Source organism: Sus scrofa, chromosome 7 (assembly GCF_000003025.6).
Source record: "Sus scrofa isolate TJ Tabasco breed Duroc chromosome 7, Sscrofa11.1, whole genome shotgun sequence".
Lineage (NCBI taxonomy): Eukaryota > Metazoa > Chordata > Mammalia > Artiodactyla > Suidae > Sus > Sus scrofa.
The window spans coordinates 75,963,917-75,978,499 of record NC_010449.5 but is presented as its reverse complement, the minus strand read 5'-3'; the positions used below and the strand labels follow the sequence as shown (position 1 = coordinate 75,978,499).

The window sequence follows — 14,583 nt, the reverse complement described above, 5'->3', positions numbered from 1 at the left end:
GAATCACACAAGTTAGCTCCCACTGCAGGCAATAGATCCCAGAGGTTCACTTCAGATAAACTACCTTCCCATTTTCTTTTTTTCTGTCTTAACCCCTAACTTCTATCTCCAATCTCACCCCCATTACCATCCAAACACTGTGTGGGGGGATCAAATCAAGATGATCGAGGGCCTAAATCTCAGGAGAGGAGAAACCAAGTCTCCCCAGGTTGATAACTACCAACAGAAAATTTGGCATTCTCGACAGGCTGACTGACACTCAGAGGTCAGAACAGCCTCCCCAGAGCAGGCAGGGAGAGATGCACAGGAAGTGGGGAGGGGAAAATCGGAACTGTGCCCCCAGCTAATAGGCACCCACAGAAACACGAGATTCAACTGCCTAAATCTAAAGAAAAAGCTTATCCAAAAAATACCTATTTCCCACACAGAGAGGGCAAGTGGGGCCAATTAGAAATCAAGCAGGAAGGACAAAGGGGGAAAGCAGAATGATTAAAACAAACCAAAACGAAAGACAGAATGAAAGCCATGGGGAAGAGAAGGGAGATGGGGTGGGCCAGAGCAGTAGGGAAAAGGGATACATGGAAATGTGCAGCTCTCACCCTTCTTTGCTTTCTGATAACATGATTTTTTTTCTCCCCCTGGAAGTGCTGTTTATCCCTTTCTGGAATGGAAGAAATAACAAAAACCAAACAAAAAAATCCCAAAAAATTAAAAAAACAAAACACCTTCCTTGCCCCAAGATCCCACCACCTCCTCCCCAGCCACCCGATCCAGAGAGAGAAAATCAAGATGTAGCAACTGGGGATCCAAAAAACGGTAAATGGAAAGGGAGGTGGTGGTGGTGGTGGTGGTGGTGGTGAGGGGAGGTTAAAATAGATCTGGCTTTTAAGAGATAAGCGTTAAGTCCTCACGGCAAACCCCGAATTCAGCTGGCTTGGTCTCTCCGGAGAAGGAGGAGGAAGAGGGCCAGGCTGCTGGTAGTGGCTGGCTCTATTGTATTGGCGGAGCGGCGGCGATCAGCCGGAGACATGCAGGGGAGCCATCTTGCCACTTACCCAGCAGCCCGTGTGTGCGGATGGGGGAGGGCCCTGCTGCAGCAGGGGAGGGGAAAGAAAAGAGGGAGGCGCTGAGTGAGCAAGGTTCTCAGCCTCTGGCAGGCCGCTCTGAGCTCACTGCTGGCTCATAGGCCTGGCCTTTTTCCTTCTTTTCTCGGGTTACAACCACTGAAGCCTAACCCCACAGGGAGAGGGTACTCTCTCCTTGTTTCCCTGGGGGCGGGTGAGGGGGCTGGGTGGAGAGGACAAAGTTACAGCTGCTTGCTTGGAAGAACCCCGAAAATAGAAGGAAAGGAAACAGCCGAGCTGGGAGTGAGTTTAAAATGCTAAGAAGATAACAAAGGCAAAGTTGGAAAGAGACAGAGTGGAGGGCCATGAGCAATTTTTAATATGCCCACCTTCCTCTATCCAAGAGGGGAGGCACGGAACACTGAAACAAGATCAGCTGCTTCAAGGTGGGGAGGTGGGATGAGATTTGGCACTACCCAATCACCATACAGTAACCGGTTGCTGACCCTGAGCAATGGGAGCAATGGCCACGTGTTCCTACTCCAACCAGTCCTTTCTTTGAGATGGAAGGAGTGGATAAGCAGAGTGCCTTTCAGAATTAGCAGCAGAGGAGGGGAGAGGTGTCTCCAAAGAGATGACAGACAACCTTGTTTCACAGAGTCTTTAATAAGGTCACCCTGCCCCAGGGTCTGCTGGAGCCATAAAGGAAAAGGATAAACAGGGCAAAGGGACCTCGGATAGCTGAAGCACAAAGGCCACTTCTTGGAGCAAGGGCTCCAAAGTGAGGGCTCTGAAGCAGATAAGAAACTGAAGTGAGAGAAGTGCTATTGGGGCTGGGGGTGGGGGGCACGGGGGTTGATCTGGTGGGCAAAAAGTGACTGGGAACTAAATGGAAATTATTAATTACAGGTATCTTCTGACTAAATGTAAAAGGGGAAGCTGACTCTACCCATTCAAAAAAGCACTCCGAGTTTGCCCAAAAATGTTCATTTGTTGGCTGCTTTAGTATCCTAATGCCAGTAAAGGTTTAACACTAATACAAGCTTTAACCAAAAACTTGGTATTATTATTTGTAATACCAGAACTTTTAACCAGGACTGAAGTTTCCTCCCTGCTGCTTAAAATCTTAAATTTACACAACTTCATGCTAAAGGAATCATGTTTATACCTCACATTAAAGTTTCTTTTCACTTAGTGGTCCCTGTCTGCAGAGAGATTGAGAGTTCTGGAGTCAAATTGGTTAGGGCTCAATTCAGGCCCCAGCCCACCCCCACACTAGTGTGATACTGGGTGAGTTCCTGATCCTCTCTGTGTATCAGTTTCTTAATCTGTCAAGTGTGGGTAATAACAGTACTTATCTCATGAAACTGTGTGATAAGGACTGGCTCTGAAGAGTCTGGCTTGGAAGACACCCCAAATCAAGGTAAGGATATGCATAAAACACATGTACATTTAAATAGGCCATTATCTCTTTCGATGCCACCTATGGAGATTTTTTTTTTTTTTTTTTTTTGGAATGTCCTCAAAGAGAAACTGCCTATTCCCTGATGTAAAGGCACTAAATGGTACGACAGGTTCTCAGCCACACCCTCATCACTTATAATAACCCTAGTTTTCTTGCCCCTCACCCCCATGCTGCAGTTTCAAAGACTGCATCCTTTGACCCCTAGCTCAGGGCCTAACACAAAGGAAGGCTCAGTATTTCCCAATTAGGCTGTCACTATGGATACCAAGTGGATACTTAAAAAAAAAAAATTTTTTTTTGTCTTTTTTTGGGGGCCGCACCCCAGGCACATGGAGGTTCCCAGGCTAGGAGTCTAATAGGAGCTGTAGCCGCCGGCCTACACCACAGCAACAGTCAGATCTGAGCTGCGTCTGCAACTTGCACCACAGCTCATGCCAACGCCAGATCCTTAACCCACTGAGCAAAGCCAGGGACTGAACCCGAAACCTCATGGTTCCTAGTCAGATTCAGTTTCTGCTGCACCACGACAAGAACGCCAAGTGGATACTTTAATAAATGGCTGCTAAACTGAAAGTTTTCTCCTTAAGAAGTATCTTTGGATAAAATTCCCAAAGAGACTGTTACCCTATAAAGAAACGTTACCTTCAAATATCCTCAAGTATGTATTCCCTGTCTATCAACTATCCTAAAGTGCTTTCAGTGACCAATATGCCTCTCCAAAAGTGGCTTCCTTAGAGGAAGAATTTTCTTTTAATGGAAATATTTTTTTCAAGAATAAGAATTTTACATTACCCTTGACCATCTTAAGACACAATAAGTTTGTGCTATCTATTTCCCCACAATTAAATCTGTGGGATCTAAGAATTCCTAAGACTTTATTTTCATAAGAAAAAGAGGAAGCCCAAAATTGTCCCAAAAGGTTACTCAATCTATTTGCAGGACCAGTCCCAAAGCCTTGTTAGCTATATGTCAGAGCTTTTCTTTGTAATTCCTTTTAGAAAAAAGGCAACTCTCTTCCCACTATTTAAGTTCTTGTACAAATGTTTCTGGTATCTTTGAAAAATAGGTAAAATTGCATGGGGATTAGGGTTGGGTGATATCTACTCATAATTAAACAGCACACAAAACATCTACAGCTCAGAAGAACTACTTCGAGGCTAATAACACCATATTACAGTTCATATCTGAATACAAATGAGATTCAGAGAAACAAATGGAAAGGAAATTTCTGTAGACATTTAGGTTTGAACCGTAGTTGTTATAGAAAAATCACAAGGAGCTGAGGACATGCTGTGCAATTTAGTAAGAAGCAGTGGGATCTGACTACTTTTAGGTAGTGAGGTTTAAATAATACCCTCAGGAACATGATAGGCATACTAGTTTCAAGATAACTAAGGACAGTATGGTTTTAGAGGGTATGTCCTTAGATACCAACTCCTCAATAAGCAAACTCTTGGTGATAACAACAAATTGTACTTCTAAAAAATTACCATCACTTGACATACTGGCATTGTAGGTCCCGTGGGGAGTATCAATTACACTGTCATACTGGCCTAAAGGACCATGTCCTTCCTCCTACTCAGTCAAATGGACAAATAAGCATAGTGCCAAGAGCCCAATGCTGTTAATGCCAGCAAGGTTTGTGTACACAAGGTTGTATTTAGAAAAACTGGGGTTCAAATTTACTGTTGGATGATGTAGTTGCCCATACTATGCTCTTTCTTTCCCTTTTTCCCCCCTATTTTTTTAATTTAAAAAGAGAATGCCACTATTTTCTGCTATATGAGGAAATTTTTGTTGTATCTATAGCAGGCAGAGGATTGGATTATGGAACAGAGCTCAAATGAAATAGGACTGACAATTCACAAATTCCTGCCCCAAGAAATGAAAAAGAGACCTTACCTCATAAATTTAGAATTCCTCAGGGCACAATCAGAATCAGAATGGATTTAACCAAGCACAGCAAAAAAAAAAAAAAAAAAAAAAAAAAAAAAAAAGGCAATCTCTTCCAAGTGGTGAGAGGTCCTTGAAGTAAAGTCTAATTTTTTTTTAACACTTTACTGAACCAACAGACCTTAGCTGTTGTTCAAAAGTCATGTGAGTTCTTGTTGAGACAGAAAGAAAAACCAAGGTTAAGCCACAAATGGTCTTTTCCATTTAGTACTCATTGTTGATCCCACTTTTAAGACTGGCCAGGGGTCCAGAGGTCACCAGGCTGACCACTAGCACTCCAGGGGAGTGAAAGGCCAGGAGGAATGTCGTGAATCAATTTAGTAGGGCCTCCAGAAATGTAGGCAAACTTCTCAAAGATTCATTTACCAAATCCAATGCCAGAAGAGCCTACGGGTTTAGGCCTTTGGGCATGTCATTGTGTTAGGCCCGCTGAATCGACCATCTGGAAGGCAGGCAGAAGGAAAGCAGGTAAAAGGGATGTGTGTGAACTACTCCTGAGCTCAGACTGCATTTCTAATCTATAGGCTGCCCCAAGGGAGCTTGCCTAGGCAACAATGGACAATCTCATTATTTACTCAAGGTGCCATTTGCTATCACTTTGCTAGAATCAATGTGACTAGATGACCTCAGTCATAAAATGAAGATCAAAGCCATCTTTACTTAAGGAGAAAAACTCTGTATATGACTCCAAGGTTCATTTGCCCTGGACTTGCATGCAAAAATCCAAAAATAGAGGTGCTTCAAAACAGCATAAACAGATCCTGCTGCTCTGTTGCCAGGATCTCAGAAACCCACAGAATTTTAGGGCAATCAAGGAGCTTTTCAGAAAATTACTTGCTTCTTAAGGTGTACAGGAGGCAGTTCCTTGGGCCGAATTAGTAGCAGGCTGTCAATGCCTACTTTGAAACTGATATTACAGAAAAGACATAGTTACTCCTACAGGATGGGAAAGGAAAGGGCAGGTATGATCTCTGATTGATGCTCAGGAAAGGGAAGGTGTCACCCCATTTCCTCATCGATGGTGTAGCTGGGGAATCGTGAACACCTTCCAGAATCCGCTGGATTTTCACTTTAAGGTCCTAGAAGAAAAACCCTTTTCCAAAGGATAATGCAGCCATCATCCCAAAAGGGAAAAACAAAAACTTTTTTCAAAGGCAGCAGAGTGAACTTTTAGCTTTCAAACTAAAAATGTAATGGCCACAAGATGGCAGCAGAGTCAAAAATATTAGAATAGACAGTAGCAATATATCCCAAGGCTAAAGCTACATAATGAGTACAAAACTATTACTACAATCTTAAGAAAATGAAATAATAAATCATGTCACTGACCACCACCCTCCAAAATCAAAGGCAAAAGACAGTCTGAAGCGCTAAGAAGAATGAAAATTATTAGACTAGTGAAAAATCATATTGGTAGTATTAGTGTTAAAATGTCATTAAAACAATCATGGAACAAAGGCCAACTGTCCACACAGGACAGTCACCAAAGCAGTACAGGATCCCTGATGTCTAAAAGCTAAGAATCTTATTTCCACAATGCTTTTCTTTTTCATTTGCTATGAGACTTTGAAGCTAAGTATTTTGGTTCAATAGTTTAATCTGCAATACCTAGCTCAGAATAATGAAGAACATACCTGCACAACTACAAATTTAATTTGATTTGAGAGTATTAAGACTGAGTTAAAATGCCTTAGTCATTTCCCTTATACTGTCTTGGAATTTACAAACAGAAGCCTCTGCTGCCTCCTCCTTAAAGGAACTATTTTGGTTAAATGATCCCAGATAATGGCTTTCCTTATGCTCTCACTACCACTTTTCAGACTACCTTAAGGGTTCTGGTGGCAGTTTTCAACACAGTAACTGAAGTCTAGCATTAGTCCAAATAAAGCTCTGCCTTCATGTTTTAAGAAGAAACTAGGACTCAGCCAAAGAACCCTAGGGATCAAAGAACTATCCCACAAACTAGCAGTGTTATACCCCAGTTGAGAGTTATCACTTACACAGTGAGATGAATCCTTTCAGATTCTGGTAGGTGAGAGGTCTGAGTCTCTGAGGTTTGGGGCTGCATGGCAGCTGGTGGCTCTGCCTCTTCAGCTTCGCACTTCTTTGGGCTCCCCTGCTAGGACAAACAAGCAAAACAAACATAGCAACATACTTAAATCTGCCTGGTTCCTTTTCTTTAATGTGGAGCTGGTATAAAGCAGAGCATGGCGTATACAGTACCAGCTCCACACATAGCCCTGTATATCTTCATTATTTCATTTTAAAAAGTGGAATGGGGAGTTCCCACTGCAGCTCAGTGGTAACGAACCTGACTTGGTATCCATGAGGATGCGGGTCAGATTCCTGGCCTTGCTCAGTGGGTTGAGGATCTCGCTTTGCTGTGGCGTAGGCCAGCAGATGCAGCTCCGACTGACCCTAACCTGGGAACTTTCATATGCTGCACATGCGGCCCTAAAAAGCAAAATAATGATAATAATAATAAAGTTTTTAGAGTTCCCGTTGTGGCTCAGTGGAAACCAATCTGACTAGTATCCATGAGGAGGTAGGTTTGATCCCTGGCCTCGCTCAGTGCGTTAAGGATCTGTGTCACTGTGAGCTGTGGTGTAGGTCACAGATGCAGCTTGGATCTGGCATTGCTGTGGCATAGGCCAGAGGCTACAGCTCCAATTTGACTCCTAGCCTCAGAAGCTCCATATGCCGCAGGTGTGGCCCTAAAAAGACCAAAAAATAAAATAAAATAAAAAAGGTGGAATGGAGGAGTTCCTACTGTGGCACAGTGGGTTAACAACCTAACTGCAGCAGCTCAGGCTATTGCAGAGTGAGTTCAGTCCCTGGCCTAGCACAGTGGGTTAAAGGACTCAGCGCTGCCACAGTTGCGGCTTGGATTCAATCCCTGGCCCAGGAACTTCCACATGCTGCAGGTGCGGGCACACACAAAAAAAGTAAAATGGAATATTGCTTAAGGAATTTCTATGCCAGAAATCTTTTCCTTTTTTTTCTTTTTCAGCTGCACCTATTGTATATAGAAGTTCCTGGGGCCAGGGATCAAATCTGAGCCACAGCTGCGACCTATGCCACAGCTGCAGCAACGCTGGATCATAACCCACTGCCCCACAGTGGGAACTCCTCAGTAATCATTTTATTAGGAGACTTCGAGAGAAATGAGAAAAGGTTTTTTCTTTCGGGCAGAAAAAAGGAGATGTTCTTAGGAAGAAGTCTGAGAGCCCAAAAGGTGAGAACCCTGCTGCTCAGCCTCCTGGAAAACTTTCATCAGCCAGGGATTTGGAAATCAAAGTAGAATCTAACAGGTATCCCCAACTTTCTACCTTCCTATCAGGCCTTATCCAGGCTGCGCATTCAGTTTTAAAGCTAAGACAAAAGAGAAAACCATGACTATCCCTCCATCTCCCTCTAGGAAGGGGGCATAATATCCTACCCGCTCAGGCTGTAACCTCTGGGTCACGTGCTTTCCAGTTGGCTCAGGTTGGCTCATACGCCTCACTCGGATAGAGGATGAGGTGGAAGTCCTCTCCTTTGGCTCAAGGACCTGCAGTTGTGGCACTGGTGGAGTTGCAACCTCCTGACCAGAAGAGGGATCTTTGGTTTCAGTGTAGCTGGTGCTGCTGTCCCTGGAGACTCCAGGGCTCAGAGACTAAAGAAATGAAACAATTAGGCAAATTATTTGATACTGTATATATTCAGTAGATTGCTGAGTTTTCCAACTTAATACTTTAATACTTTGGATTTTTAACTCTAGGTTTATTCCTGTTTGATTTAGTGATCTCCCTGACTAGATTATCCAATGACTATTCAATAAATACTTTACTAAGTCCCAACAAGGTGCTGGGTACTGGGAAACACATGAAAAAAGGCATGTCCATAACCCCATGGAGCTTATAGTCTGTTGGAGCAAATGGGTAAATGGATTCAACTTTCTTAGCAATCAAAGGGACTCAAGTTGAAAAAGAACCCTTAGAGATCAATGAATTGAAAATGAGACTCTAAAGTGAAAGGAGTTCCCACTGTGGCTCAGCAGATTAAGAACCTGATTAGTATCCTTGAGGATGTATGTTCAATCCCTAGCCTCGCTCTGTGGGTTAAGGATCCGATGTTGCCACAAGCTGTGGCGGAGGCTGCACATGCAGCATGGATCCAGTGTTGCTGTGGCTGAGGTGTAGGCTGGCAGCTGCAGCTCTGATTTGACTCCTAGCCGGGGAACTTCATGTGCCCCAAAAAGACCAAAAAAAAAAAAAAAAAAAAAGTGAGAGTGAGGAAAGTAATCACTGAAAGGGGGACTAAATGATGCTTTTCCTATTCCTGCTGGAAATGATAGGTTCTCCAGGGGTTAAAAAAACACTGGAGTACAGACCAGAACATCAATGCACCCAGGATTATCCCATACTTACTTTTCTGCTGTTGCTTGATGCTGAACGTGAACGAGAACAGGAACGTGACCTGGACTCTGAGGTTGATCTGGAGCCTGTCTTGGATCTACCACGAGGATTGGCATGAGTATGTGCCCGAGATACATCTCTCTGCTTGGATCTTGCAGGTGAGTGAGACTGAGAGCCTGAGCTGTCAGGAGAGCGTGATCTTGATCTAGAACTGGAGGATGAAGATGAGGAGGACCGGCTAGAGGATGAGTCAGCCGAGCGTTTCAATCTGTGGCTTAGAAGAAGGGAATGAGAAGCCCTTCTGCCTTCCTTCTGTTCCAAAGATTCCTCAGTGATCCCTTTGGCCAGTGCTAACTCCTCAATTTTTAGAGGAAGTGGCTGAGCACATTTCTCTGACTCAGCTTCAAGACTCTTCTGAGTTGAGGATTCGGCTACTGTGCTTTTTTGAGTTAGAGGCAGAACATTCTCCTCTGGCACTTTCTCGACTGGAGATTCTGCTTTGGTGTCTGCAGGACTTGACAAAGGAGACAGGCCTCCCACCAACTGCACTGTATGCTGAGATAGTAAGAGCTCCTTGGCCTCAGCATCTGTATTAGGAGGAGATAACTGAATGAGTACAGGAGGGGCTGGGCCTTCCATGGGTTCTATTTCTTCTTCACTCTGGAGTTGTGTATTAGGTGGTGGGGAAGATGCTTCCTTGGTAAGTAAAGGTGGGGGAGTCTCCTCCTCACTGACAGTCTGTTCTGGCTGCAGCACAACAGGGGCCTTCCCCAGATCTTCAGTCAGTCGAGGAGGGGATGGGGACTTTGATTTTTCCTCCAAGCCTTTTGAAGGTTTTATTTCTCTTTCTTCATCCTCAAGAGGAGAAACTGTTTTTGTGTCTTTCTCCTGCTGATGTCTGGCCAGGTGACTTCTTCTAGCCTCTTCCTGGGACCTTGTAACTCTCCCTCCTCTCTCTAAACCCTCCTGCTCCTGAGATCTTATAGTAGGGGGTCTCTCATCTATCACATTCACTGCTTTTACTCTGGGTATCTCTTCCCCCTCTTCTTCCTTAAACTGTTTCAGGACTGGTGCATCCCTTGATTTTTGTCCTTCATCATCATCTTCCTCCTCTTCCTCCTCCTCTTCCTCCTCTTCTTCCTCTTCTTCTTCCTCTGTTTTCAAATTTCGATCTGCTCTGACCCTCAGACTTCTGGAAGGTGTTTCTTGATCCTCTTCTTCCTCAGCAGCCTGGTTGCACTCAGAGAGTTTAGCTGCTCTTGCCTGAAAGAAAAGATATTCAATGGCTCCAAGTATATTTGCTCACCATCAACAGAGGAGAAAAAGTATCTCATAAGACACATACAGGAAGGGTAAATGCTTTCAGCAACACAGAAAACAAATGCTACAGAAGACATGATGCATGACTAATACAGGCTCTTACAGGATTCAAGAGAGTGACCAAAAGAAAACTAGTAGTTCGTTTGTTAGCTTCAAGCTTTGAAAATAAATATAAATGGAATATCTATAAAATGTGTGTATGTGCACTAAATGTAGTTATTTTTATCATTTTTGGTATATTACATTTTTCCCATTGTTTCTTTCTTTTCTTTTTTTGGCCGTGCCCACAGCATGCAGAAGTTTTGGGGCCAGAGACTGAATCGGTGTCACAACAGTGACAACATCTGGTCCTTGACCTACTGAGCCACCAGGGAACTCCTCCCATTGTTTTTTTTTATCTTTTTAGGGCCGCACCTATGGCATATGGAGTTTCCCAGGCTAGGAGTCCAATGGGAGCTATAGCTGCCGGCCTATGTCACAGCCACAGCAATGCAAGATCCAAGCAGCATCTGCAGCCTACACCACAGCTCACCACAACGCCAGATCCTTAACCACTGAACAAAGCCAGGAATCGAATCTGTGCCCTCATGTATGCCAGTCAGATTCATTTCTGCTGAGCCACAATGGGAACTCCCTCCCACTGTTTCTTTTCCACAGCTGTAATTATACTACATTAAAAACTCTGCTGTTGGAGTTCCCGTCGTGGCTCAGTGGTTAACGAATCCAACCAGGAACCATGAGGTTGCAGGTTCAATCCCTGGCCTTGCTCAGTGGGTTAAGGATCCAGCATTGCCGTGAGCTGTGGTGCAGACTCAGCTCGGATCCCGAGTTGCTGTGGCTCTGGCGTAGGCCAGCGGCTACAGCTCCGATTCGACCCCTAGCCTGGGAACCTCCATATGCTGCGGGAACAGCCCAAGAAATGGCAAAAAGACAAAAAAAAAAAAAAACCAAAAAACTCTATGCTATTCACTTAACCTCATACCATATAACTTTAAGGTTTTAACTGAATAATTGTTTCTAATAATGTGCTGCGTTAGAATAAAGATCAGCCTATTAACTTTCACAGTTAAGTGTTTTTAATATATTCATTTAGAAATCTGAAGGTCAGAGCAGATATAAATTATAAAACAAAAAATTTGAAAAATGGAGTTCCATGATGGTTCAACAGGTTAAGGAAGCGGCACTATCACTGCTGTGGCTCAGGTCATTGCTGTGGTGAGGGTTTGATCCCTGGCTCAGGAACTTCCACATGTCAAGGGAGCACCAAAAAATAAAAATAAAAAAAATAAACCATGAGAAAAATGACAAAGAGGAGAAAGATGACTGTACAGAATTCCCGACACACAAACTCTGAAATGGTTTGAGGAAAAAGAGAAGGAGGAGCTATCCAAAGCATTACTCAAATAGGTAAAGGGCATATTTATAAGTAATTGAGTTACCTGTCTAACTCTAGGTGATCGTCTTTCTCCTTTCCTTGGTTTCTCATCATCAGATTCACCTTTCTCTTCAGAAATAGAGGAACTTTTTCCTATCAAGTGAAAAAAAACCAAGTCAGACTCATAACGTGAACATCATGCAAGACTGCTTACCAAAATTCAATCGGTTATCATCACATAAGCTGGTCCTGGTCAATACATATCTGTATTAATTTCTTTGACTTCTATATGGAAGAAAAGACTGTAAGACAAGGGTCAGGGTCATGTTGATAATTCCTGCTGGGCACCTCTTGAACTTTTTTTTTTTTTGTCTTTTTAGGGCCATACCCGAAGCATATGCAGGTTCCCAGATTAGGGGTCAAACTGGAGGTGTAGCTGCTGGCCTAAACCACAGCCACAGCAATATCAGATCCAAAGTGTGTCTGCAACCTACACCATGACTCACCACAATGCCAGATCCTTAACCCACTGAGTGAGGCCAGGGACTGAAACTGTGTTCCCATGGATGCTAGTCAGATTCGTTTCCGCTGAGCCACAATGGGAACTCCTGGAACATTTTTAATACCTCAAAGCCAATTCACATTATAAATAACTCAAATAAATGTAAAATAACTACTTGGGCCTTTAAATTGTCTAGCATTTTCTGTCAGGTGTTTTGTCACTGAATCACAGCTCAAGACAGTGTTCAATGTCCTGTTTTTGTTTGTTTTTTGCCTTCTAGGGCCGCACCCTCAGCATATGGAGGTTCCCAAGTAGGGATCGAATCGGAGCTGTAGCTGCTGGCCTACACCACAGCCACAGCAACATAGGATCCGAGCCATGTCTGCAACCTACACCACAGCTATGGGAACACTGGATCCTTAACCCACTGAGTGAGGCCAGGGATTGAACCCGAAACCTCATGGTTACTAGTCAGATTCATTTTCCGCTGCGCCACAGATTGCTTTGTTTGTTTGTTTTTTTTAATTTTTTAATTTTTTTGTTTTTTTCGCTTTTTAGGTTTTTTTTTTTTTTTATGGAAAATAAGTTCTACTGTTAAAAGAAAGCTTGGAGTTCCCGTTGTGGCACAGTGGTTAACGAATCCGACTAGGAACCATGAGGATGCAGGTTCGAACCCTGGCCTTGCTCAGTGGGTTGAGGACCAGGTGTTGCCGTGAGCTGTGGTGAAGGTTGCAGACGCGGCTCGGATCCTGTGTTGCTGTGGCTCTGGCATAGGCCGGTGGCTACAGCTCCAATTAGACCCCTAGCCTGGGAACCTCCGTATGCCCCGGGAGCGGCCCTAGAAAAGGCAAAAAGACAAAAAGACAAAAAAAAAAAAAAAAAAGCAAGCTTGCAAACCACCAATCTAGATCATCCTAAGTAATAACCTCATGTAAGACTGGAAAAAATCTTTCACTTCCATTCCACTAAGGAAGCTAAATTTGGGTAAGTCACTTAAATACTTTGGATCTTAATGTCTTCAATGAGAAAAAAGGAAGAGATGGACTGGAAGATTTCTAACTTTCCTATTAAAATACTATCAAGTAGCAATGCAAATATTGATGAAAACCAGTTTAGACAATTATATTCCAGATACATACAATATCATACAAAAGGTTTAAATGATCCATTAAAACCTGTTCTACACTAATAGTATTTAAACTAGGGCAAATAAGCAGATGGTTTGAGCTCTAACCCAAGTTCTTTTCTCTTATTTCTGTATTTCAGCAATCTACAATGAACTGGTTTTTGCTTCTGCAATTAAAAGTAGAAACATACAAAATGAAGTAGAAGACTAACTTTTTTTTTTTTTTTTTTCTTTTTGCCATTTCTTGGGCTGCTCCCACGGCATATGAAGGTTCCCAGGCTAGGGGTCAAATCGGAGCTGTAGCCGCTGGCCTACACCACAACCACAGCAACTCGGAATCCGAGCCGAGTCTGTGAACCTACACCACAGTTCACGGCAATGCCTGATCCTTAACCCACTGAGTGAGGGCAGGGATCAAACCCACAACCTCATGGTTCCTAGTCGGATTCATTAACCACTACGCCACGACGGGAATTTCTAATTTAATAATTTAAACATGGAGTAAGGGGAGTTCCCATCGTGGCGCAGTGGTTAATGAATCGGACTAGGAACCACGAGGTTTCAGGTTCGGTCCCTGCCCTTGCTCAGTGGGTTAATGATCCGGCGTTGCCGTGAGCTGTGGTGTAGGTTGCAGACGCGGCTCGGATCCCGCGCTGCTGTGGCTCTGGCGAAGGCTGGCAGCTGCAGCTCCGATTAGACCCCTAGCCTATATGCTGGGGGTGCAGCCCTAGAAAAGGCAAAAAAAAAAAAAAAAAAAAAAACCAAAAAAACCCCCAAAAAACTGGAGTAGATTAAATTACAAGATGAGTAAAACCAAAAAAACAAAAAACCATTTTCCATGAATTTTAGGCAAAGCTCCTTTGCATGTATAAGGGAAAGAAGCTGATTTACTGTAGTAAAGGAGAGCACAAGGCATTTTGGAGCAGTGAATATACCCTGGTATGATACTCCAATGATGGATATATGTCATTACATGTTTGTCCAAACCTGCAGAATGTACAACATCAGGAGTGAACCCTAAGGTCATCTATGGACTTCAGGTGATTATGATGAGTCAATGTGGGTTTACCTTTTCAAAGAAATGTACTACTCAGGTGGGAGATGTTAATAAGAGAGACTATGCTTATGTATGGGCAGAGGGCATATGAGGTTATCTCTGTACCTTTCAATTTTGCTGCAAACCTAAAACTGCTCTGATAAAATAACGTCTTTTTAAAAGTCAGAGTTCCGGGGAGTTCCCGTCGTGGCACAGTGGTTAATGAATCCGACTAGGAACCATGAGGTTGCGGGTTTGATCCCTGCCCTTGCTCAGTGGGTTAATGATCTGGCGTTGCCGTGAGCTGTGGTGTAGGTTGCAGACTCGGCTCGGATCCCGTGTTGC

General features: G+C 43.6%; 1 protein-coding gene across 11 annotated transcripts in view; it reads right to left on the bottom strand.

Moving 5' to 3' along the window:
• ACIN1 (apoptotic chromatin condensation inducer 1) overlaps positions 1-14,583 on the bottom strand; it is a 38,032-nt gene that overhangs the window by 10,735 nt on the left and 12,714 nt on the right. For 4 of the 11 annotated variants that reach the window (XM_013978220.2, XM_021099243.1, XM_021099241.1 and 1 more), the window contains exons 5-8: positions 11,639-11,727; positions 8,892-10,142; positions 7,922-8,137; positions 6,483-6,601 (exon numbers count right to left, since the gene is read on the bottom strand). In XM_013978220.2, coding sequence (XP_013833674.2) covers positions 6,483-6,601; positions 7,922-8,137; positions 8,892-10,142; positions 11,639-11,727 — 1,675 coding nt within the window. Of the gene's footprint in view, positions 1-599; positions 4,519-6,482; positions 6,602-7,921; positions 8,138-8,891; positions 10,143-11,638; positions 11,728-14,583 lie in introns of those variants that run through there. The other 7 variants (XR_002345935.1, XR_002345938.1, XR_002345937.1 and 4 more) reach the window with 5 other exon arrangements.